We start from the raw sequence: 23557 nt of genomic DNA, 5'->3' as shown, positions 1-23557 counted from the left end.
TAGTGGAGATAGAAATGATGGACCAGAGCAGGAAGAAACCAATTAAATAGGACTGCAGTGTTTTCACCACATTTAGCTGTCATATCCAGTTGAAGAAATTTTTTTATCTGGGGATTCAACCAGCTATTAGTTTATGACTTTTCCTTTCCCTTTTTTCCTTTTTATTATTTTTTTTGCCACACCCAGTGACGCTCATGGGTTACTCCTGGCTACGTGCTCAGAAATTGCCCCTGGCTTGGGGGAACATATGGGACACTGGGGGATTGAATTGCATTCTGTCCTAGGCTAGCACAGGCAAGGCAGATGCCTTATGGCCTGCGTCATCGCTCCGGCCCAGTTTATGACATTTTCATGTGTAAAATATCTTCATAATACAAACTAGGATGTAGAATTAGTTCACTCTCCTACCTCCAGCCTGCCTCTTATTTAAAAAAAATAATTATAGATTCTGGTGCAATATTGCTATTGATAATAAAATAATCATATAGTTATATTCCCATGCCTTTGATAAGGATGAAAAATCAATGAACTAGCTCAAAATCCTATAGGGATTGATAAAATAGAAAGTATTAAATTAGGTAAGAGCGTAAAACTTCTTTTAATCCCCCCTCCTTATGTATATTGTATGGTCAAATATTACAGAAAAATCATTGCATGTTCTCTAACACAAATATTTTGTTACTCTATGAGTGCTGAACAATTTAAGGAGTCAAGAATGAACAGGAAAAACAAACTGCCTCATGTAGAGAAGAGGATGCTGAGACTATAAAGATGAAAAAAAATGCAAGGAAGTAAAACTATAAATCCAAAGAAAGTCTGTTTGATTGTTTTAATGGCTTTGAACCCATAAATATTATGCAATGTTTCCATTAAACATACAAAATTTGAATCATGAAACATGAATAACAAACCAAAAATTTCACTATCAAATAATGTTAATGCAAATAAATCATTGGCGCTTCACCACAGCACACATATCACACTATGCCATAGCAGTGAGGTCTGAGGATCTTTGTTTACCCTGTTTAACATAAACATTTGTTAAGTGACAGTGAAATGTGGTAACATTGGGTTGGGGACAATGAAGGAACCCAGAATGTGTATGCCCCTGAGGACAGGGGAAAAAAATACTACCCCTTAGCTGGAATGCTCAAAACCACTTAGACTCTCAGGCTGAGGATGAACATTTAATTTTCTTTTCCTTTCTTTTTGCTTTTTGTTTTGTTTTGTTTTTTAGGTCACACCTGGCAGTGATCAAGGGTTACTCCTGGTTCTACACTCAGGAATCATTCCTGGCAGGCTCAGGTCCATATGGGATTCTAGGGCTTGAATCTGGGTTGGCTATGTGCGAGGCAAATGCCCTACCTGCTGTACTATCACTTAGGCCCTCAGTTTTCTTTTAAGCATTTTAACTAATAGAACTGAACACTCCATGAGAACATTAGCCTACAACTTTCGGAAAAATAGGAAGTCTATTAAAAGCTAGTCAGTTATATTTCTCATATTTAGGAGTTATGATTTAACTAAGCATATGTGTATATGAACATGTAAATTAAATGAACTAATACCATGCTAGCTAATTTTTTTTTTTCGATAATTCATTACACATTCTTGGAAATCAAATTCCAACTAAGGTCTTGTAAATATAATTGAACAGATTTCCCCCTCCTTAATTTTATTTATTTATTTTTGGGTTTGTGCAAGCCTCACCTGGCAGTGTTCAGGGCACCATATGGGATATCTGGGATTGAATCTGGGTCAGCTATATGTGAGACAAATGACCTACCTGCTGTACTATCACTCTAGTTCCTCCCGCTTTGATTTAAATGAATAGAAAAAGAAAAACTGTTGCACACTGAAGATTTGTAAAAATAATGCCATAAAGGTGGCATTGACATATTTCCCATGTGAAGACGCTCTCAAAGTTTACTGTACTTACTTTACTGTACTGTACTAACAGCACGAAATACTAATCGAAATACTGGCATGTGCATAATGATAGAGTAAAGACATCTAAAGCTCTGACACTGAGAACAACTTTTTGCACCAGTAAGATTACCTTAGTGTTTGGAAAGCAGTTTATAATATTAGTTGTCTATTCTGATAGTAAAGTGCTTTCAGAAATTAGTATTTAATAAAGATTTAACCAATGATGCTTGTAGGTAAGGGGAAAAGATGATAGCAAATCTGAAAATTGTCTTGAAAACTCTCCTTTTGGAAGAAGGTAGGAATTTTTTGGTATGAATTATGGCTAATTATAATTCAAAACATTTAAATGCTATTTGATGTAGTGCATTCATTCTTTTGGAAATAATTCACACAAAAAGCTCTATTGTGAAACATGAAACTAACCATTAAGTTACATTAAAAATGAAAATAATAATAAAAAAAAACCCTAGACATAGTCAGAATATTTTCTGAAGTCCTAGAAGTACATTTCCTCAGTTATACTTGGGTCCCTGAGAACTTGAGTGTTCTGACAAAAGGCAAGTTTTGGTAATAGTTACATGTTCACACTATTTCTTCCCATTCAGTATCAACAATAATGTGCTAGGCAGTTTTTGGTGTTTCATTTTGTTTACAGCTCATATTACTCAAATTTCACTTGACACGAGCAATCTTTTTTATGCTTCAACCCAAGGGCTTGAGGGAAACAGCATTTGCCATCATTTAAAAACTCATTTTTATCATTCTGAAACTAACAAAGCAAGGAAAAAATATACTATATATGACAATTTTTTTGGTAGTTCTCTTTACTTGTCCATGGTTTTCAGTTAGCCTCTGAACAGTTTATTAGAATACACCAACACCATCATCATATCCCAAATGTGAGACCCATCAGAGGAAAAACACATTAATATGTACATTTCCCCCACAAGAGCTGTTTTTACTCATTTTACAATATGCATAATAAAAGGGCCAAACACAAAGCTCTTTATAAAATAAAAGGGGAAAATGAAAATGTATTCCGGTAAAGCTAGAAAAAGGCATGAGATGAATTTCAGCTGAGTGGATCTACTTCATTGTGAGCTTTGAGAAAACACTGAATAGAAGCGGTGTTAAACCTTAGAATCATATCTAGAGATCATGCAGATAGATGAAAGCATTTTGCTTTAATTCTTGCTTAGTTGCTACGAACCATGACAATAAATGCTACAAATTCCAATCTGTTCTTTTCTCTGCAATCAGTTTTTTGAAATAATGAAATATTGTAGTCGTACAGTAACCAGAAAAGGAGTAAGGGCAAGGAAAAGCCCCCAAGTAGTTGAAAGCAGGAAACACAAGTCTTTTATCATTTTAACGTAATTAGATACAGAGTACAAAAACATTCTGGAGCATAATGTATACAAGTATAAGTATCATATGCAGCCAAACCAAGTATGAATAGTAAATTCTTAAATGAATTTGTTGTACCTTATAAAAATTATTATAGATTTTTGGACTCAATATGCAATAAAATATTTTTATATTTTCTATTTAATATAAAACTTATTAGCAAATAAAAAAAAAGACTGATGACACACAAGATGATGTTTTAGAGACCTCATTCACTTTCAGGATTCCACTGGAGTGACATGCCCTAAGTAGCCTGTTGCTGTTCTATTCCAAAGACAGGCACTTTCTCATTGGTATCAAAAGAAACTAGATCAAGGAAAACTCAAGAAAACAGGGGAACCAAGTAAAAATGAAGCCAAGAATTCTGCCAATCACAATGCACCCTGCCTAAAAATGCTTAAGAACATAAATCAAATACAGTGGTGCAGTTACAGAAAGAAAATGTACATTGATGAATTTATGGCCATGGTGATTGATATCAAAACAGAAAGTCTTTAAAACAGTCGTACAATTAAGGGGCCTAGGAGAGGAAGTAAAAACCTAAGCAAGAGATTCCATAATTTCATGATTCCCTCCCTTCCAACCTCAAAGTGAACTTCTTACATCTCAATAAATTAAAGAGCAATAATTCACAAGACTTCAGTTAGTTCAGCGTTAACACTTTTTACCTGCTTAATTTAGGGCTAGTCATTGATGCTTTTATAACACATTCGTTGTAGTAATAATTAGTATCCAGTTTATCTTCCTTGCTTGGGAAATTTTCATTACTTAAAGCCCTGGGGATTACTTTGAAAGATCATTTTCCCTTTAGGTCAGCATTTGTCTAAGCAAGTCTGCAGACGTTCTGTTACAGGGAGGGGAAGAGTAGCGAGCAAACTTTCCTCGACAATCAGACAGCTCCGCTTTAGGGACTGACATCCTTCCAGTTCAGGAGGAAGTGTTTCCAGGTAATTACCAATGAGCTCCAGATGAGTAAGGTTGGACAGTTCACCCACATGAGGAGACAAACTCATCAGGCTATTTTTCCCCAAAAGTAAACATTGCAGTTTTTTGCACTGAAACAGCCCATCAGGAAGCATCTCAATCTGAAATGAAAAAAAAAAAAAGCTAGTAAAACGGGTTTGTGATGCTCTATGATATAAAACATTTATATTTTGTATTTACCTTTTTTCACAAAGTCATTTTGGATGATTTACTGGGATATGTATGCAATGATGGAAATGTTGAAGTAGATAGAAAACACAGGAAAAATAAGATCATCTTAACAAGGAGTCAGGATTGAGCTTATCAGGAGCTTCTAACCCCTTACTGTATACAGGTAGCTAAAAAAATATAGTCTTAAATTTCAAGCAATTCTCAATGCCTAACAAGTTGTGTACCTATTGTTCGGAGGATAAAATCCAGTAACTTAGGCTGAAATTTTGCATGTGGATGACTCTGGTTTGATCTCTAGGATCATATAAGGTACCCTGAGCACCACCAAGAAGAACCACTAAACACAAAGACAGGTATGGCCCAACTCCCTCAAGCCCCCCAAAATTAATAACTCAAGAGAATCAATTTTTTTTTGGAGGAGTGTTGTGCCACATTTGGTGGTGCTCAGGAATTACTCCTGGCATTGCATGAGAAAGCATATGGGATGGCAAAGATAAAATCTGAGTCAGTTGTATGCCAGGCAAGCATCCTACCCATTGTACTCTTCCACTATTCCCCTCACAATTATTCTTGATTCTGAGGTCAACAATAAGCTCCTCTCAAGTCATCCTAAAGAGTTCACTGTAATGGAAGGCTTGACATCTTCAAAACCATCCTGAAAACAGATGCTCAGCTTTGTCTAAGTATTATTACAATGCAGCTGAAAACAATTCACTTGTGAAGGCAATAAAATATTTTTAGAAAAATGGACTGGGACTCCCAGAACATCAAAGGAAGGATGGTTATCGTCCATACCTATTTCTGCCATTAATTAATTTTCCCACTGCTCCCAAAATTCTGAACTCCTATACTTCAGGGTCCTCAATGCCAGATCCCCTCCTTTTTTTTCTGGCCAACAATACAGTGCTACCTCAGGACATGCTAACTATATCCATAAAACTCAATTACTGCCAGAAACAAAGCTGAATATTTCCATTTCTAAATAGTGATGCGGCAAACAAAAACAAGCACTGCTATATAAATAATATTCCAAAGACATTTCCATATTATCCTTCTCTCCCTAGAACTTTCTGAATAAAAGAAATGCATCAAATACACAAATATAGAAATTAGATAAATTGAAATGATTTTTAGGATTTGAATGAAGCAATTAAATTCTTTCTCATTTCCTATTCTCCATTACCTTCATCTTCATTTACATTAAAATGCAGTTTCAGTTTGGTATGGGACAAAGTACTTTTGTTTTTTCTTTTTTTGCACCCATTCCCTCATACTTCTGCTTTCCTATGGCAAATGTTTAAACTGATGCATTTGAACAGAAGCACTGAATAAAACTTATCTCTTGGGCTCTTCCCAGCTCCATTACTAGGTAGTACCAGACCTCATAAAATTGAATTTCAGTTTCATTGTGAGGAAAATGAAAGTGGCAGGTCAGATCAAAGATTAAAAAAAAAGCTTTTCTCTAAAGTATCTGACAGGAAATACTTACTTTAGGCTTTGTAGGTCAAGAGACAAGATAGAAAATATTAACAAAATATAGCACACAAGTTTTTAATTAATAAAATTCAAAATATAATATTTATATGCAATATTTTATAATGCTAATGAGAACAATGGCATTTATCCATAGATACTGCAATGTGAATTTAATAAAATTTGCATATGTTATGAAATAATGGCCCTTTTGATTCTACTCCAACTATTAAAATTCTTTTAAAAACACTTTCTAGCTTAGGGCTGTATAAAAACTTAAAAACAAGTTTTAGCTCAGACTGTGGGCAGATTTGGCTCTTATACTGCAGTTTGCTGACCTCTGGATTAAATGGCTCTTAGAGGATTCCTTTCAGATACATCAGTCTTTGTCTCTTGTTTTATATGAATGAATCTTTGTCTTTTACCATTGTTAGTTTTCTTAACTCTTTAGAATGAGAGTTCAAGTAGAGTAAAACTGATTAAACCTTCTTATGTTCTTTAGGGTTCTGCTTAGCTTCTTCAAACTTATAATGCTATAATCATAATTTCTTGTGAACACGCTATAATTCAAGTCTCAATTCAGACACTGTCCGATGAATCAAACATGGCCTTGACTGAGAAAAAAAAATTTTTTTCCCACCTCCCTCGACTGAGAAAATTTAAGGCACTCCTTCGGGCATTCCAACCCACCTTGTTAAATGTACTTATCTCTTGTTAGACTAGGATCCAACTGTTCCAATCTTTTCTGCATACTTTTTTTTTCTTAAAACAAACAAACAAACAAAAACTCTTTATCTTTTCTCTAACCCAATGTTCTCAGAGTATTTTCAATAATTTTTATAAAAGTTAAATGAAAAATACCTTGTTGAAGCACATTTGGTAAATGCATACTGTCTCTCCCCTCTTGGAAAAGGACAAAGTATATTTATATATTAAAAGTTCTGAGAAATCCTACATTAAGAAAATAATTAAAAATAAGTCTAAGGTTTTTGTTCTGGTAATAACACCTGTCACCATCCTGAGAAAGAAACTACTCTAGTAGTGTCTTCTTTTGCATATGGGGGACTCCTCAGCATCTTTGATGTCTATGGAATGTTCTCTCTTAGGTTAGTAAAACTTCTGGTGGGAATCTGAGTCTACCCAAAACCACTTCCTATCAGAAGAACCAGTAATTCCACACAGTCTCTTTGCAGCTAGATTGTGGGCAATCACAAACTCTGCCAATCAGATTTGGACTTTGAGCTGGGATCAGTGTCATAAAGGCACAGAAATAAAGAATATTTGGGGAAAGGAAAAGGCAAAAACATAAGAGTGGCAGCAAGTTTTGGGGCAGCACTGTCTCCAGTATTTTTATGCTATCTTCACTATTTTGCTTTTGTGCTTTGATTAAGGTCATTATTTGTACCTGATTGCTTTTCAAGTCTGATTCTGACATCTTTGTTGTTATAAAATACACAGGAGCTTTGCAATAAATGTCTTTTCTACTTAATCCCAATGCTTGTATTTAGAATCTCATCTGTGAATCTGATACACTACCTAAGTCTCTTACGTGTCTTTTAAACTTCATGGGTAAATTGCCGACCTCCATTTCACACAGACAAAATCAGTTCATATTTTAGTATATATCTAAATATTTATATGTATAGATATAACTATGTACCCAAATTTATTTTCTACTTTCTATAAATGTTTTGGTCTACCTCGGAGAATAGGTGACGTCCTAATATTAAAAGGAATCTGGGGGCTGGTGAGGTGGCGCTAGAGGTAAGGTGTCTGCCTTGCAAGCGCTAGCCAAGGAAGGATGGTGGTTCGATCCCCCAGTGTCCCATATGGTCCCTCCAAGCCAGGGGCGATTTCTGAGCACTTAGCCAGGAGTAACCCCTGAGCATTCAAAAGGGGGTGGCCCCCCCAAAAAAAACCAAAAAAAAAAAAAAAGAAAAGGAATCTGAAATTAAAATTTTATATAAAACATGAATTGGTGATTTCCTTTAGTCTCTCACTGAGTACATGATAATCAGTTGTATAAATGAGAAAAATAAATTTTTCTTTTTGAAATGCTCATCTAATCTTTGGAAATAGTTTTTGGAAAATATGAAAATGATCTCCTGCTTGTCCTAAATCACATGGCTACCTATAAAAAGTCTTATATATACATATATATATTTTTTTAATATTTTTTTATTTTAAAATATTTTAAGACCAATATTATAGACCTTTCTCTTCTCCTAATACTGCTTCATTAATAGATTGAACTGATATCAGAGGAGAACTTTTGTTTCTTTGATTACTATCTTCTGTGTGAGTTTTGGTTTCTTTAAATCCCATTTAAATAATTATCTTCACAGTTCTGAGGAGTGTCCCTCACCCATTCAAAACTGGTTATTACTTCTGACACAACCCAGCCAAGATGACACTTTCCTTTAGTCAGAAGAGCCTTTTGTATAGGTCTCCTCATGTGCTACCATCAAGTTTCCTCTCTTAAAACACACACACACATACACACATACACACACACACACACACACACACACACACACACACAAATAAAACACAAAAAAAGGGATTGTCAATGAGCAGTTTCTGCTGCAGCGTCTGGCAGACAGTGCCATCGACCTCTATGCCATGGTGATGATTCTTTCCGGGACCTCAAGATCACTGAGTGATGAAGAAAATGCTCTGTGACAGCTGGTGTATTGAGGTGGCAGCCAGGATCCGGGAGAACATGGCTGCAGCGCAGTCAAACCCCAGCAACAGGAGCTCTTGCGAAACTTCAAAAGCATCTCCAAGGCCTTGGTAGAGGAGGATGGCGTGGTCACCAGCAACCCCCTGGACTTCTGAGTGTTCCCAGCTAGGCCTATCCCAGAATGTGCCCTCTCTAAAGCCCAAACCCAAGCTCAGGCCTCTTTCATGGGGGCCCTGCTTCTACCTTGAAAGAGGCCTAATTTAGGGTTGTGCCTGTTCCTGCAAGGAGTACTGCCTTACAAATAAAACTTCTAACACCCCCCCCCCCCACACACACAAAAAAAGGTAAGATGTACTCAGACTTAGTCTCTCAAACATAACCAAGAAGCCAGTAGACTTGATATTCAAAGTACCAATAGTCCCACAGGTTTTATATTAAATTAGAAAAATATTATGGATCTAATGATACATTTAAATCATTTTGACAGCTAAAAATTTAATAAGAAATAACTTTAAAAATTCATGTAGTAAGTTATGTAAAATTTCATGGACTGGCATAAAATTATTTCAAAATGATATACTTTCATTATATATTTAACAATGGAAATAAAAACACTATATTACTCTAAATGAGTTGAGTAATTAAATGAATTAATGGCAAACTTCTAGACTTGAGTTTTGAAAGTATGGTTACTAAATTAGCACCAAGCACTCCACACCTGGGCCTTTTAGAACTGTAAGCTCAGGTCCTAAATCAGACCTCCTAAATCATTAACTCTAAATTTGCATTTCCCAAGCACTGTATTTAACTTTGATACATACTGCTAATTTAGATCAACTATTAAGAACTGTTATTACTATTAATCTTAATAATCCCTTAAGTTCTAAAGATATAGAATGGACCTTGTTTTTTATATGAATAAAGACTCAGTTCTAAAAATTAGCATGAATTTGTCTCTGACAACCCAGTTGTTTCTTTTTCATTTTTTCAATAGTCCATGACTATCCAAAATAATGTATAGTGATAAATATGTTTATACAATACCATGCTCACAGCTATATTTAGGATGAAACAAGAACAATATAAAAAGTTTAAGAGAGAATACAGTCTTGGTGGGGTGTGGTAGAATTAAAAGGTTTCATTTTCAGCTACTTTCATCTCTTGTCAGACTTCTGAGAGTCCTCCTACCCCATGCCACCTTCCATTTTTCTTATATGAACACTACCATTCTTCTCTTAATCTTTAGGCTAATATGATTATTTCCCTTTTAAATATACTCATTTACTTTGTCTTCATTTTTTATCTGGTTTCAGCAATGTTTTTCATATCTTGGCTTTGTTGTTGCAAAGAACAGTTTATTTTAAAATAGCATGACTGCTGGGGAAAAAAACTTCTAAGAAGCCCTACTATTGAATTATAGAACCAGACCATTAAGTCTGAATTGTCTAAGGACACATGTATATTTCAAGTCTTTCTTACTGCATATTTCCCTCTCTGTCTCTCTCTTGTCTCTCCCCCTCACACACACACTCATGATCCCAGCATTTTTTTTTGTTTTTGTTTTTGGGTCACACCCGGTGATGCTCAGGGGTTACTACTGGCTATGTGCTCAGAAATTGCTATTGGCTTGGGTACCAAATGGGATGCCGGGAATCGAACTGAAGTCCATCCTAAGTTAGCGGTCCATTCTAGGTTAGCATGTGCAAGGCAAATGCCCTGCCACTTACACCACCACTCTGGTCCCAAATTTGGAAAGTTTTACAAAACTTATAAAATATTTCTTTCCAAAATAAAATGTTCTTGACTTAATCAGTTAAAATATGCTAGCTGTAAATTTGTTTTAAAAGATAGAAAATAGAGAACCAGAGTGATAGCACAGAGGTAGGGCATTTGCCTTGCATGCAACCAACCCAGAATGAATCCAGGTTCAATCCTTGGCATCCCATATGGTCCCCTGAACCTGCCAGGAGAGGAGTGAGATACAGAGCCAGGAGTAACCCCTGAACACCGATGGGTGTTGTCCAAAAACCAGAAAAAAAAAAAAGAAAATGGAGTAAAGAGAACAAATGTTGAGCAACTGTCTACTTACAGGGAACTGTGTTAAATGCTTAAATTTTTTCCCCATAAAATCCCCAGGACAACTTATAAATGAAATCAAACCCCAAATCTCAGTGTAGGTAATGTTTCCAGAGTCAGCTCAGGTTCGAGGAGTGCTTTCTTATGATTTGTTTTGTTGTTGTTGTTGTTTGTTTTGGGGCAACACCCAGCGGCACTCAGGGGTTACTCCTGGTTCTGTACTAAGAAATCACTCCTGGTAGGCATGGGACCAAATGGGATGCCAGGATTCGAATCACCTTCAGTCCTAGGTTGGCCGCTTGCAAGTCAAATGCCCTACCGCTCTGCTATCTCTCTGGCCCCATGATTCGTTTTCTTTACCTATATTTCATACTTGTGATAGCAGATGTTTTTTCAAAAGACTAGCCGAATAAGGAATAGATTTACTTACATTGTTGTTGGTCACAGCAAAGTACTGCAAATTACTCAGATACTGGATTTCTTCTGGAATGAAGGTCAGGTGGTTATAGCTCAGATCCAAATAGTGTAGTTTGGTGCATAGAAAAAGCTGCAAGGGCAGATTCTCAATATTGTTATGGTCCAAGGAAAGCTGCTCTAGATTAGATAATGCCCCAATCTGGGCGGGAATATAAGCAATGTTATTGTGCCACAGCTTCAAGCAGGAAAGATTCTGGAGATGCTGAAAGCTAATGATCTCTTCCACAGTTTTAAGATTATTTTCTTTGAGGTCTAACTCATGCAAGTTGTTCAAGCTGAAAATGGAGTGTGGAATGCGTTCCAGGTCGCAGCTGATCAGCTCGAGGCTTTTCAGATTGACCATCTTTTTCAAGTTGTTTAATACAACCAGTTTGCTTCCCTCATTATCGAGGGAGAGTTTCTGCAGAGAAGGGAGAAGGTCGGTAACAACCTGTGGAATCCGGGACAGGCTGCTCTTTAGGTAGAGGGTCCTCAGGTTCTTTAAGTCCTGAAAACCCTCTAACTGTAAGGTATTCACTTGCTCAGGGAGCACACAGCCTGACAGATAGAGTTCTTTGAGATTCCTAAGGTGAAACACCCAGCGTGGAATTTTCCCCATTTCAGTAAATTTCAGGCGGAGGATTCTTAAATTCTCCTCCAGAAAAGCAAGCGCAGGATGATCTACAACCAAAGAGGAATGGTATACGTGCAGCTCCCTGAGGTTGGACAGCTGCGAAACTGAGGAGGGTAGCTTCACCTCAGGGATCAGCTCCAAGCTGAGCACTTCAATCTCTGTGAGTTCGAAGACATTGTCTGGAAGACCATTTAGCATGAAAAGATGCAATTCCACCTTGTCCTGGGCATTTTTGACAAGCTTACTCTTCAGTTTTTCCACTGTCCACTCATTATTGAGGTTGATCTGTTTGAGTTTGTTCTCACTGACCTCTGACAGGAATATGGAGAAGCGTTTGGAGTAGAGCGGATCATACTGATCAGCTAGATGGAGGATGAAGGCAAAGTCGTTCTTCACGTCGGGGATGTCGCTGTAGTTGCTTTTTTCTCTTAGTGCCTCAAAGGAATATTGCTTCAGAGAACTCCTCAACATCCACCACAGGCTGTAGGAGGAGGTGAGACCATAAAGTATAACTAAAATGACATAAAAAGAAGCCAGGACCTTAAAGATTTCGGCCAATGAGTAGACACACTGGTAGCGCTTATATCCTGTGAAAGCCTGTACATCCACGGAACAGTCTATTTCAAGAGTGATGTAGGTTAGAAAATACGGAACGTAAGTTATGATTAGGACAAACAAAATGACTTTGACAATGATCTGCTTCAGATACACTCTGTAAATGATGTCCTTCTGCTCCACGTGCAGGCGGAACCTTTTGACTTTTTCAAAGATGGCTTTGGCCTGCTCCCCCTCTTTCTTGTCCAGGACACTGGAATTTGAACTTTCGATGCCACCTGACTCCATGCCAGGCTGTGGGTAAGGCAGGGACTGCTTGCTGGAATCGACCTCCGCGGAACATCCGGAGGCTGAAAGCAACACTTTGGATTTGGAGAGAGTCAGGCACCTCACTGATTGCTCGGCCACCGTTTCCGACAGGGCACGCGTGGTCCAGGGAGAATCAAAGCACTTGTGTAGGATGGTCACAAAATGCTCCAGTCTGGAACTTGTGCTGGGATAGTGAAGCCAAAAGTTGCTGCATGCTGCAAAGATGAGTGTGTGCAGGAGCACCAGATAGGGGAAAAACTTGGCAAACCAGTGGAGTTGCTTCTCGTAACAGACGGCATCGATATAGGAGTACTGCTGTCGGTGGAGGTCATTCTGGATTCTGAGAGGCAGTGGAAGCGTCATCTCAGGATCAGAAGAAGCATTCAGGCTGGCTTTCAGGATGTCCCAAGGCACGGCACAGTGATTGTCGAATTCCACTTTACACGGGAGACAGCAGAGAACCCTGCTCTGTGTGAGCTGGAGCGCGCCAGCCAGCACAGCCACCAGCAGCATGATGAGGGTAATGTAATACCAGAAGACGTCCCACCATGGCTTGAGGATGTGATAAGATAACTGGGCATCTGCTAAACATTTTAGCTCTGTTAGTGTAATCATGACTTCCCCTTGAAGGTGTACAGGAACTGGAAGAGAGAAAAGAAAGAAAAATCATAAAGCAAGCGTCCAATTAAGCACTGAATACCAATTTCCAATCAATAAAAAGAAATCATCAATTAATTCAAAATCTCAACTACACAGACATCCAAGCAAAACACAGCTCAGGGGCAAAAAGATGGGAGGTAGAGGCTGATCACAGGAAATACAAATGTTCTGGTTTCCTTTAAACCTTTAAGCTATCCCAGCTGTGAACTCTGACATGACAGATGAGAGAGCATTTGGTGACAGCCAGATTGGATTTATGGGGCTATTTGGGGAATGGTGTGAAACAAACTTTATATTTTCTCCAGCAGCTCAACTACACAGTAAGCTGTTAAAAATAAGTAGAATTTTCTTTAATCAAATTTGGGAAGACTTATTCAGGTTTTCTTGTTTTATGTTTTTTTGGGCCATGCCTAGTATGACCATAAGTGGTGCTGGGAATAAAAATGTCAGTGGTGTGTAAAACAAACATCTTGCCTGCTGCACTCTTTTGTCTCAGGAAAACTTATTCTAACACTACTAATTTCTAATAGTCACCATTTATACCTTCCAAACTGTTTAAATAATACTTTTGTCACAGCTGAAGCATCTTTTTTGATCTTAAGAACTGTGTTTGTTTTTGTTATTTTAATTTTTTTGGTAGTACTGGAAATTGAACCTACAGCTTGAAAGAGGCAACATAGATTTCTACTGTACTTGTGTGTTTGAATCACTAAAAGAATCTTTATAGAGTAAGAAATTACTTTATATAAAATTAATCTTAAGATGAGAAGAGTCTACCAATTCTACATTTAAAAAAACTGATTTAATGCATTAATTCCATTACCAACGAATTCTTGCTTTGTAAATTAAGGTCATGTCCAATTTAAGAGAATACAGAAGAAAAACCCAAAATATTTAACTACCAGAACTCCCATGTTTAGTGTTTTGATGGCAAAAGAGTAAACCATAATAGCAATAATATAAAAAGTAATTAATGACATGTCTTATTATTAAACTATTCTTCCTTCAGACAAACAAGGTAGAGTTGGTATTTTCAAATTGAAGGGATTCAGTAGTCTTTAAATATAAAAATGTATGTAAAGTTTAGCCTTCTATAATTTAATTGACTATAAATTGCTAATCAGTAATCCAGACTAGCCACAAAAATGATACAAAACAAGACAAAAAGAAAAAAAAGAATAAAAGAAATAAAATGAAATATCTAAAATAGCATATCTGGTGTGATAAAAAAAGAATCAGACTAGCATGGTTAACTTTACTGTAATCTATATCTCTAAAGTCTTATCTTTAGGGTCTGATTTTCTCTTTAGTTACTCTAAAACTAGTAACATCCCCAAGAAAGTCCTTTTTCCTGCTGATTAGTCCTTCTTCTAGGAATTGATACCTTACCTGGGCTCCATAATCTCATTACAGGAGTGATGATAGGCTATCAATAAGCATCTTTTCTTTTTCTTTTTCATCTGTTATTTTTCTCTTTTCTGCCAACATATTCCTGACCCTCTTACCCAAAACTTATCCTTTTTATGCTCTTCCACAGAGAAGGGCTCCCCAGAATCCTTAGTTTTTAAGGATTTTGCAGGACTATAGCACCACGTATCCTGCATCTTCTTTGGGCCTCATGCCATATTATGTACCATATTATTCAACTTTAGGACTGATGGCTGATTATATAACTCCCCATGTTTTCCTCATTTACTCTGGTTCAGTGGGTCTATTTCTAACTCTGCTCCTTGCATCTGTCTCTTCCCACAACAGTTAACCATAATTGTGTCAAAGTAAGATAAAAAAAAAAGCAAGAGGATTATAGCAGATAAGCAGATAGTCCAGGATTTAAATTTATATTCAAAATATAATAAACATGGTACTGATAGCAGAAAAAGGCCAGTGGATGACTATGTAGAAAATACCAGGGTCTTAGTTGACAAGGATGCATACTGTCAGCTAATTGTGTGATTGTTATCATGCTAAATATAGTTAGATGTTATTTTTATGCTAAATACATTATGCTAAATATAGCTCTAATTCTAGTCTATGATCATATTAATAGAGGAACTCAAGTAGCAACAGTTCTGTTATGCCTGTCTGGTGAAATCACAACTGAAACTAAAGCCCAGTTGTGCATAAAACACAAAATGGTCATAAATATAATCAGAAGCTACTTGCATACAAATATTTTTTCTACAGATAACATAGGTAGCTGATGATCATAAATGGCAATAAAATATGACTAGGATAAACTATTAACTGATCTTTACACATTCTAGTGTGACTATCCAATGAAAGAAATTTTTCTCCATAAGTAGAACAAAATGTATAAATGTTTTAAAAAGTCACATTTTTATTCAATTTGTAGTGGATCATCCAAAGAAATTCCAATCCTGTGAAACAATTTAGCTCCTTTCCCTTGCCAGATTTTAAAAAATACTCATCCATTAATCCTAATGCAAAAAAATTATTTTGTAATAGATTAAAAGAATGAGTCAGGTCATTTGTAAAGGTTCTGCCAGCTAACAATCAAGATTGCATTCGCACTCATATTCATGACATTGTTATTTGACAAAGTGAACATTTACAGAACATTTAATGAAAACTGATCAAAAGAATATACTTTACTTACTATAAATAAAAAAAAGAATCTAATAACTTTATTGTGCTTCAATCAGGAGGCCTGCACCTTTTGAAATTTCTCAGACACACCATCTCTGTGTTTGTCTTCATTCTATGAGAAAGCAGAGAGATATGGGAATTGAGAAAGCAGAGAAATCTGGAAATCATTCAAATGGAAGTAAAAAAAGATACTGTCTCTAGAGATCCTTTCCATAAAGATTTGACATAGAAAATAGATTTTTATAGATCAGTTTTCATACTGGAAGACATTTTATCTGGAAGACAAAGCTATCCACAGATTCACCTATCTGATCAATGCTAATCCCTTGGGTCTCCTTAAATTATAAGAAAGCATTTAAACAAACTCAGACATATTTTGTGGGGGGATTGGGCCACACCCTGCTCTGCTCAAGGATTACTCCTGGCTCTGCACTCAGATATCGCTCCTGGCTTGCTCAGGGGACCATATGGGAGCTGGGGATTGAACCGGGTGGGTCCTGGGGTCAGCTGCATGCAAGGCAAATGCCCTACCACTGTGCTATTACTCCGGTCCCAGATATATTTTTTATGCTTTATCTAGAACAACTACATTAACATGAGATTTTCCCAAGCAGTTTACACATGCTCATTTTTGTCATTTAGGCCTCATACACAGTTTCACTTGTTTGTATTCATCAGATGGTCTGTCAAACTATAATGTTTTCTCCCTAATTTAAAGTGACATATCTAGCGAAAGAAAATTTCTCTGTGCCCTTTCTTTTCTGCAGGGCTTTGTGTGGGGTTACTTCCAAGGAGTGTTTAAGATGCTCAGGGATTCATCTGGTAATTCTTATGAATTCTCAGGGTGTTGGCCTAAAGCTTGGTTTAAGTTAAAAACTGGGGCCCTACTTTCTCAAGCTTCCTCTCAGCAAGGAACTAGGAAGAGAGAAGTATCAGATACTATATGATAGCTGATACTTAATCTTGAACTCAGCTTTCAAAACTATGAAAGATAAATACCTATTCAGTTGCCTAGTCTATTTTTGTATGTGATTGCAATCTAAATAGACTAAGATAATAAATCACCCTCCCCCAATATCTACACTGTAACTAAGCTCAATATTCTTTGGAAAAACAAAATACGTTCTAATTTAAACATTTCTAAGTGGATACTTTCAACTCAATAATATATAACATTTGGATTTAAGATTGATGCATGAAAGTCTCAAGTGTTATTATAACTGTTGTCAATTATTCTAATAGAGCATTTAACTAGAATTAGTGCATAGCAGTCCTTTGTTATTGCACAATTTAATATTAGTTTGTGTGTCTAGGAAATTTTTCCCAGACATTTTTTGCAAACAATAAGGATTCAATCTAAATTAGAGTTCTATTTCTAATACACAAATTCAAAGTTAAAAAAATAATGTTGGGAGTAAAGAATTTTTACAGCCCTAATCTCATTCTTTTAGCTTTTAAACTTCATTAAAAATCATAAAAGCTGTCCAAAGCACATGAATTCATTTGGCTATCTCACCCCAAAGGTTCTAAGATTGGAATAACAACTTTCTAGTTGGGTATCTTCTCTTCCCACTCATCCTAACTTAACTTTGAAAGCATTTCCAAAATAACCAGTGAAAAAATAAACAAATGATGATCAGATGGTATTTAGATCATTATAAGCTAAGAACTGGATGCCACTTCAAAGAATCCTGTTTTTGACCCCAGGCAGGGATATAGCAAAAACAATTCAAAATAAAGTTTTTCTACACTACTGTTACTGAAAATGTGATTAAAAATTACTTTATATACCTTCAAAATATCTAGTATTACTTCTCATCAAGAAGTTTTATGGGGGAAAAACATCTTTAACTGAAAATTAAATCCTCACTTCATATTTGCTCTCTGGGAAACAATGAGCCAGTACCTCTTATTAATTAGTTTTTTCATTTTTCTCTCTCCCATTCCCTTTTGCTGGGAAATAACCAGAGTTAGTTGTGCACACGGTTACTATGGTTGCTAATGATCTCACAATAGTTTGGTGCTTGCACGCCTCTCTGAAAGTAGAATGCTTTGATTTCGTGATTTTCTGAGATAATGAGACAGGCTTTGTGTTCAATATGGTTTGTGCTGTAATATGGGGATAGGTGGGAGATTCAAACTGCTTTAATCACAGAACTGGTACTTGGGCTGGGTCCTGGCCTGAAGCTCTGTTTCTAAGCTAAAAATCTGGGGCCCTTCTATTCCTTCAGTGGCTGTTTAAGCTTCCTCACAGAAAGGTGGATTAATTCCATTAAGGAACTTTGTATGCATTGTAAAGCAGAACCTACAAATTTCTCTAAGGCCAGACCTCAAAAAGTCCACTGGTTCTGACTAGGTTTAGAAGAAAGCGAAACAGGGTAGGACTCCCTCTGTCTTGATGAGAAAAATCAAAGTATTTGCAGCCGACATTAATCCCCATGGGAAGTCATCAGCATGTACATAGTAGTCAGAACTATAGAAATGACTAATGTTGAGAAAGGATAGAGCACAGAATATTTCCCTCTTTGACAATATACCGAATGAGGAAAAACAATCAGAGAAGGAAGAATAAAAGAGGATAGAAAAGCAGGATCAGTGAGGAAAAAAGAAAGTGTTTTTTATACTATAGAAATCAAAGAGCTTCAAGAAAGCACTCTGACACCAGAAAAATAATAGAGAAAGAAATAACTGAAATAACAGAAAAAAAAATACAGAGAAAGCACAACAGAAATGCCCAAGTCCCGGCCTACAGCTTCTTACTCAAAGCTGCAGTGTAGTAATGGGTCCATGAAACAATCATAAAAATTATTCTAAATATTAGGAAAATTACCCTAACTTTTTAAACCCCAAAAGAAAGTTACAAAATATGATCACAGTTAAAAAATCTGATCATAGTTAAAATCACAGGAACAATTCCAGAAATCTTACTTAAATTTGAATTGTTCTAAGTGTTAAAGAACATTACTTCACTTTCCTTGATTTTAATAGTTATGGAATATATCATGTATTTAATTTATAAGTATTTATAATTATATAGGGTAATAATTTATAGGGTTACTATCTTCTTAAAAAACACCTTAATTATCTGATGCTTTTAGTAAGCTACCAAATTATTTGAAATAGATTTAAAAAAAAAATAAAATTGAAGCCATAGTTACATATAGGCTACCTAATTCTTAGAATAAGAAAATAGAATGCAATCTCAAATTGGATAAAAATGAATATCTGGAAAACATAAAACATAAGTTTTTTTTTTAAGTTTTTGGGTCATACCCAGTGACGCTCAGGGGTTACTCCTGGCTATGCACTCAGAAATCGTTCCTGGTTTGGGGGACCATATAGGACGCCAGGGGGATCAAACCATGGTCCATCCTAGGTCTGCCATGTGCAAGGCAAACACCCAACAGTTTGCGCCAATTGCTCTGGCCTAAGATATTTATTTATTTATTTATTTTTGGTTTATGGGTCACACCTGGCAGCGCTCAGGGGCTACTCCTGGCTCTATGCTCAGAAATCACTCCTAGCAGGCTTAGGGAACCATATGGGATGCCGGGATTCGAACCAATGACCGTCTGCAAGAAAGGCAAACACCTTACCTCCATACTATTTCTCCGGACCCAAGATATTTATTTTTAAGAAGGCAAACTCATACTTTTTTTTTTTTACCATATTGTTTATAAAGATGCTTTCCTGACTTCACTACAACCATCCTACTCTTCTGTGTCACAGAAGCAGAACATGAAGCAAAATGCCAGGTTTCATAATATGGGAAGAACTGGGAGGCTAACAGTACTGACTTTGAAAACTAATCTATTAATAACCAGCCTAGTGGGGAGAGATAGTAAATCAAGCAGATTGTTAGCTTTGCATAAGTCAACCTGATTTCAAACCCCGGTACTACACATGCCAGGAGTGAGCCCTGAGCTTTGATGTGTGTGACCCTGAAACAAACTACAAAAGCCTTTTAGTAAATTAAAATAGGGTTTGGGAACATGGAGTCAGAAGCAACAGCTAAAACACTTCTGCCATAAACTATAAATATATTTTTAATTTTTTATAATTTTTTATATTTTAATGGGTGCACATCACTCATCTAAACCCTTTTTCCAAAGCCAACATTTACATGCACTCATTTATGGGGACAAGTTCCACAAAGGCACATGAAGTCAAGAAGAACCTTATTTTTGCTTTTGATGAGATCTACAATTATGAAAATCTTCCTATTACAAAGTTAACACCACCATGTCTTGTTGTCACTACAGTACCAAATAAGTAGGAAAATAATTAACTATAAAAGCATTCCATTTGTTTATCTACTAACAAAATACCCAAATAGTAGTTTGGTATTAATGGAACAATAGCATTTTTCAAAGATTGGACTGGATTTTAAGCAGTTTATGCAACAAATATTTAGAATGCCTACTAAGTTCTTAGACAAATTCAAATATTAGTATATCACTGATGTGAAAGATTCCTGCTTCCATGTACCTTACTGTGTTGCTAAGGAAAAGAGACAAACAAGTACCAAAAACTAAAATCAGAAATGGTATGTTCACTACAAAACTACTTTAGATAGGGAAATCAGGCAAGGTTCTCTTTAGAAAAATTAACTGCCAATAAGTGGAGATCTAACTAGAGAAGGTCATACATGCCAGAAGTAGCAAGAGCCTAAAGATGTTAGAGGATCAAAACAGAGGGCATTTAGCTGGAAGGCCAGGAATCTGAGGAAAGTTTATGAGTGACAGAGGGCTTGCATCAAGATAGGGGATTTGGACATTAAGTAGTAAGAATGTAGAGGAAAAGTTACCAGACTGTCATATGTGGAGTAATAGTTAATCTACTATTAGCTTTTAAAAATTTATTTTTAGGGATCAAATGATAGTAAGGAGTTAAGGTACTTTAACTGCATGCAGTCAACACTGAACCACATATGGATGGTCCATATGTAGCCATGCTAGGAGTGATCCCTGAGCACAGAGCCATTAGTAAGCCTTGAATACTGCTGGGTATGGCCCCAAGTCAATAAAAAACATTAAAGGTCATAATTAGTGACATAAAAGTTCAGTGAATCAACAGAAAATTTCAACAGAAAATTTAGAGACAAGTCAGAGGATCTTTATAAAAGGATAGTCACAATACAGTAGGGGACAAACCCATTGTTCTCACCTCAGTTTCCTGTTTACTGTATGTTCAGAGCTGGTTGACACACTTTAAGACATATGCTATATTCACAGTACTAAAGTCATGCTGTCAAACTTACTATAAAATTAATCATTTGTGAAGTCAAAGCCAAATGTTTTGCAACATGTAAGTTTAAAATTAATATTTTACAATTATAAAAGATGAATGATGATTGCAGAAAGTAAGAGCATATAGTTTGGAGTTTCTTTTTTATGTTTAAAAATTAATTTATTTAAACATCATGGTTGACAAGGTTATTCATAATACAGTTGTGGTTTTTTTTTCCAGCTACATAATTTTCATTATTGACCTTTAGTCATATAGGGTTCAACATTCTTAACCAGTGAGAATATAGTTGATGTCTGACTTACCTATTCTATGGGAGCATATCCATCTTTTACTTATGGAAACATGGCAAACTGATTCTACGCATTAAAAATTCCACCTTAAAAATCAGAAAAACACAGACAGAGAAACAGAGGTCATGGAGTTAAAATATTTCACAGAATTTTCATATATTTTCTTGAATGCTACAAATAACATTCATAAACATTCATAAATAAAAATTCATAAACACATGCAGAGATATTTCTGATACTCAAAACCAACAAAGAACAGTAAGAATACATTTTACCAAAATGTATATGGATTCCATTTTCTGTTTACTCTCAGCTATAAAAAGTTAACAAGAATGTTCAAAGAACTTCTGAAAGAATAGTAATCACTTTTCACATACTGAATATTCCGTATTTATTTGCTTTCTGCTATCAATACAACAGCAATTATCTTTATCATATATTCATAATTCAGAATGATGATCTTACCCAGTGAATATTGTTCAACTGAAGGTGCAATCCGTTCCTATTTGACAAATTCCTAAAGAGAAATAATAAACATAGTGTTATACTTGATATGTTACAGGACTGCAAAACAGTTTATTCACTAATGTAATTCTTAAATTTTCAACATCAAATGATAGGTTAAAATAATTTTTTTAATAAGAGATGACCTCCTGATGGTACATAGAAGATGTCATCTCATACCCAATGAGAGAAACTCCCTGTCATGATGTACATGTTTCATTTCATCATTAAAAGTGATTTACAAGGCATAAGTTGTGAGGCATAAATAATATTACTTTTTGGGGTGGGGACACAGAGGCGGGGATATTATCAGCAGTACTCTGCAGCTTGGGGGCCACACCTAAGATATTTAGCCCAACCCTGGGTGTCAGTGACTCAGAACTTCAGTCAGCTGCCACCACTAACACCACACAAAATGATTCTGTCAGAAGAAATGAGTTTTAGAGAAAAACCTTGAGTGGTATGGCATACTCTGCAACCCCAAACATCAATTTGTTTTTGAGTCACAATCAGCAGTGCTCAGGAGTTACTCTTTGTGCTATTCTTGGAAAACTGTGCAGTGAAGGGGATCAAACTCAGGATTCTAATGTACATATAGCATACACATATATGTAGAAAGCCTTTTAAGCTTTCTTTCTGGCTTTCTGGCTCCTATTGAAGAATGAAACAAGTACTACATTCGAGGAATCACTCACTTTATACATTCAGAAGATAGAAAACTCATTAAAATATATTTCTTGAAGAAAACAGAGAAATGGGAAGGAAAAAAGAATCTAAGATTCATTCATGTTTTTATTTCTTTCATTCCTTTTTTATTGACTCACCTGCAGGGAAACCGGGGACACACTTGATGGTGCTTAGGGCTCACTCCTGTTATATTTAGGACTATATGTTGTCATGTACATGTACAGGTCAGCTACATGCAAGGCAAGTTACCTTACCTATTGTGCCCCTTTGCCCTTCTCTGTTAATTTGAAATAATCATACCACTATAAAATTCAATAATACTGAGATTGCTTTCTTTGGCCTCATTGCTTGTCATATGTTCTTTACATATCATTTTGAAGGTTTCAGTACTAACAAAAATAATTTGATGAAAGTACAATAGTTCACCCATAAAATACATTCCACCTTACAAAACAAGTTCCCTATTGAATGCCGGACTTCTGTTTGATTTTGTTTTGGAGCTATACCTGGTGGTGTTCCAGCTTACTTCTGGCTTTATGCTTAGGGATCATTCCTGATGGTGCTATGTGATGCTAGGGATGGAACCACATGCAAGTCAAGTGAACACCTTACCCAATTCTATCTCTCCGACCCAGAATCCATATTGTCTGCTATAAGTATTTCTGAACTTTATATGATTTCCTTCCTTCAACAAACTTTCAAAAGTGAGAATAATGGGTCAAAAAGAGCATGTCATAAGCTTGTTGATAAATAACATCAAATTATTAGCTAAGGTTAGACTTTCCTATAAATAATATATGAGCAGCACCTACACAGATGCAATACTAATCACTAAAATCTTTATTGGGCTGAAGAGAGCACAGTAGAATGAGTGCATGCCTG

General features: G+C 36.1%; 1 protein-coding gene across 2 annotated transcripts; it reads right to left on the bottom strand.

Annotated features, from left to right (window-relative positions):
* Positions 1 to 2805: 2805 nt before the first annotated feature.
* On the bottom strand, positions 2806 to 22003 carry LRRC8B (leucine rich repeat containing 8 VRAC subunit B). 2 transcript variants are annotated; one of them, XM_049772201.1, is made up of 5 exons: positions 21950 to 22003; positions 21497 to 21570; positions 15955 to 16056; positions 11154 to 13318; positions 2806 to 4421 (listed from the first exon to the last, which is right to left on the bottom strand). In XM_049772201.1, the coding sequence occupies exons 4-5, from the start codon at positions 13290 to 13292 to the stop codon at positions 4149 to 4151; spliced, it is 2412 nt and encodes an 803-aa protein (XP_049628158.1). In that variant the 5' UTR covers positions 13293 to 13318; positions 15955 to 16056; positions 21497 to 21570; positions 21950 to 22003; the 3' UTR covers positions 2806 to 4148. The 2 variants fall into 2 exon arrangements, with proteins under 2 accessions (XP_049628158.1, XP_049628159.1); XM_049772202.1 differs by lacking the exon at positions 21497 to 21570 and having other exon boundaries at positions 21950 to 21972.
* Between the last annotated feature and the right edge of the window lie 1554 nt (positions 22004 to 23557).

Source organism: Suncus etruscus, chromosome 4 (assembly GCF_024139225.1).
Source record: "Suncus etruscus isolate mSunEtr1 chromosome 4, mSunEtr1.pri.cur, whole genome shotgun sequence".
Lineage (NCBI taxonomy): Eukaryota > Metazoa > Chordata > Mammalia > Eulipotyphla > Soricidae > Suncus > Suncus etruscus.
Note: the sequence above shows the minus strand (reverse complement) of the source record. Positions and strands in the feature narration are given on the sequence as shown.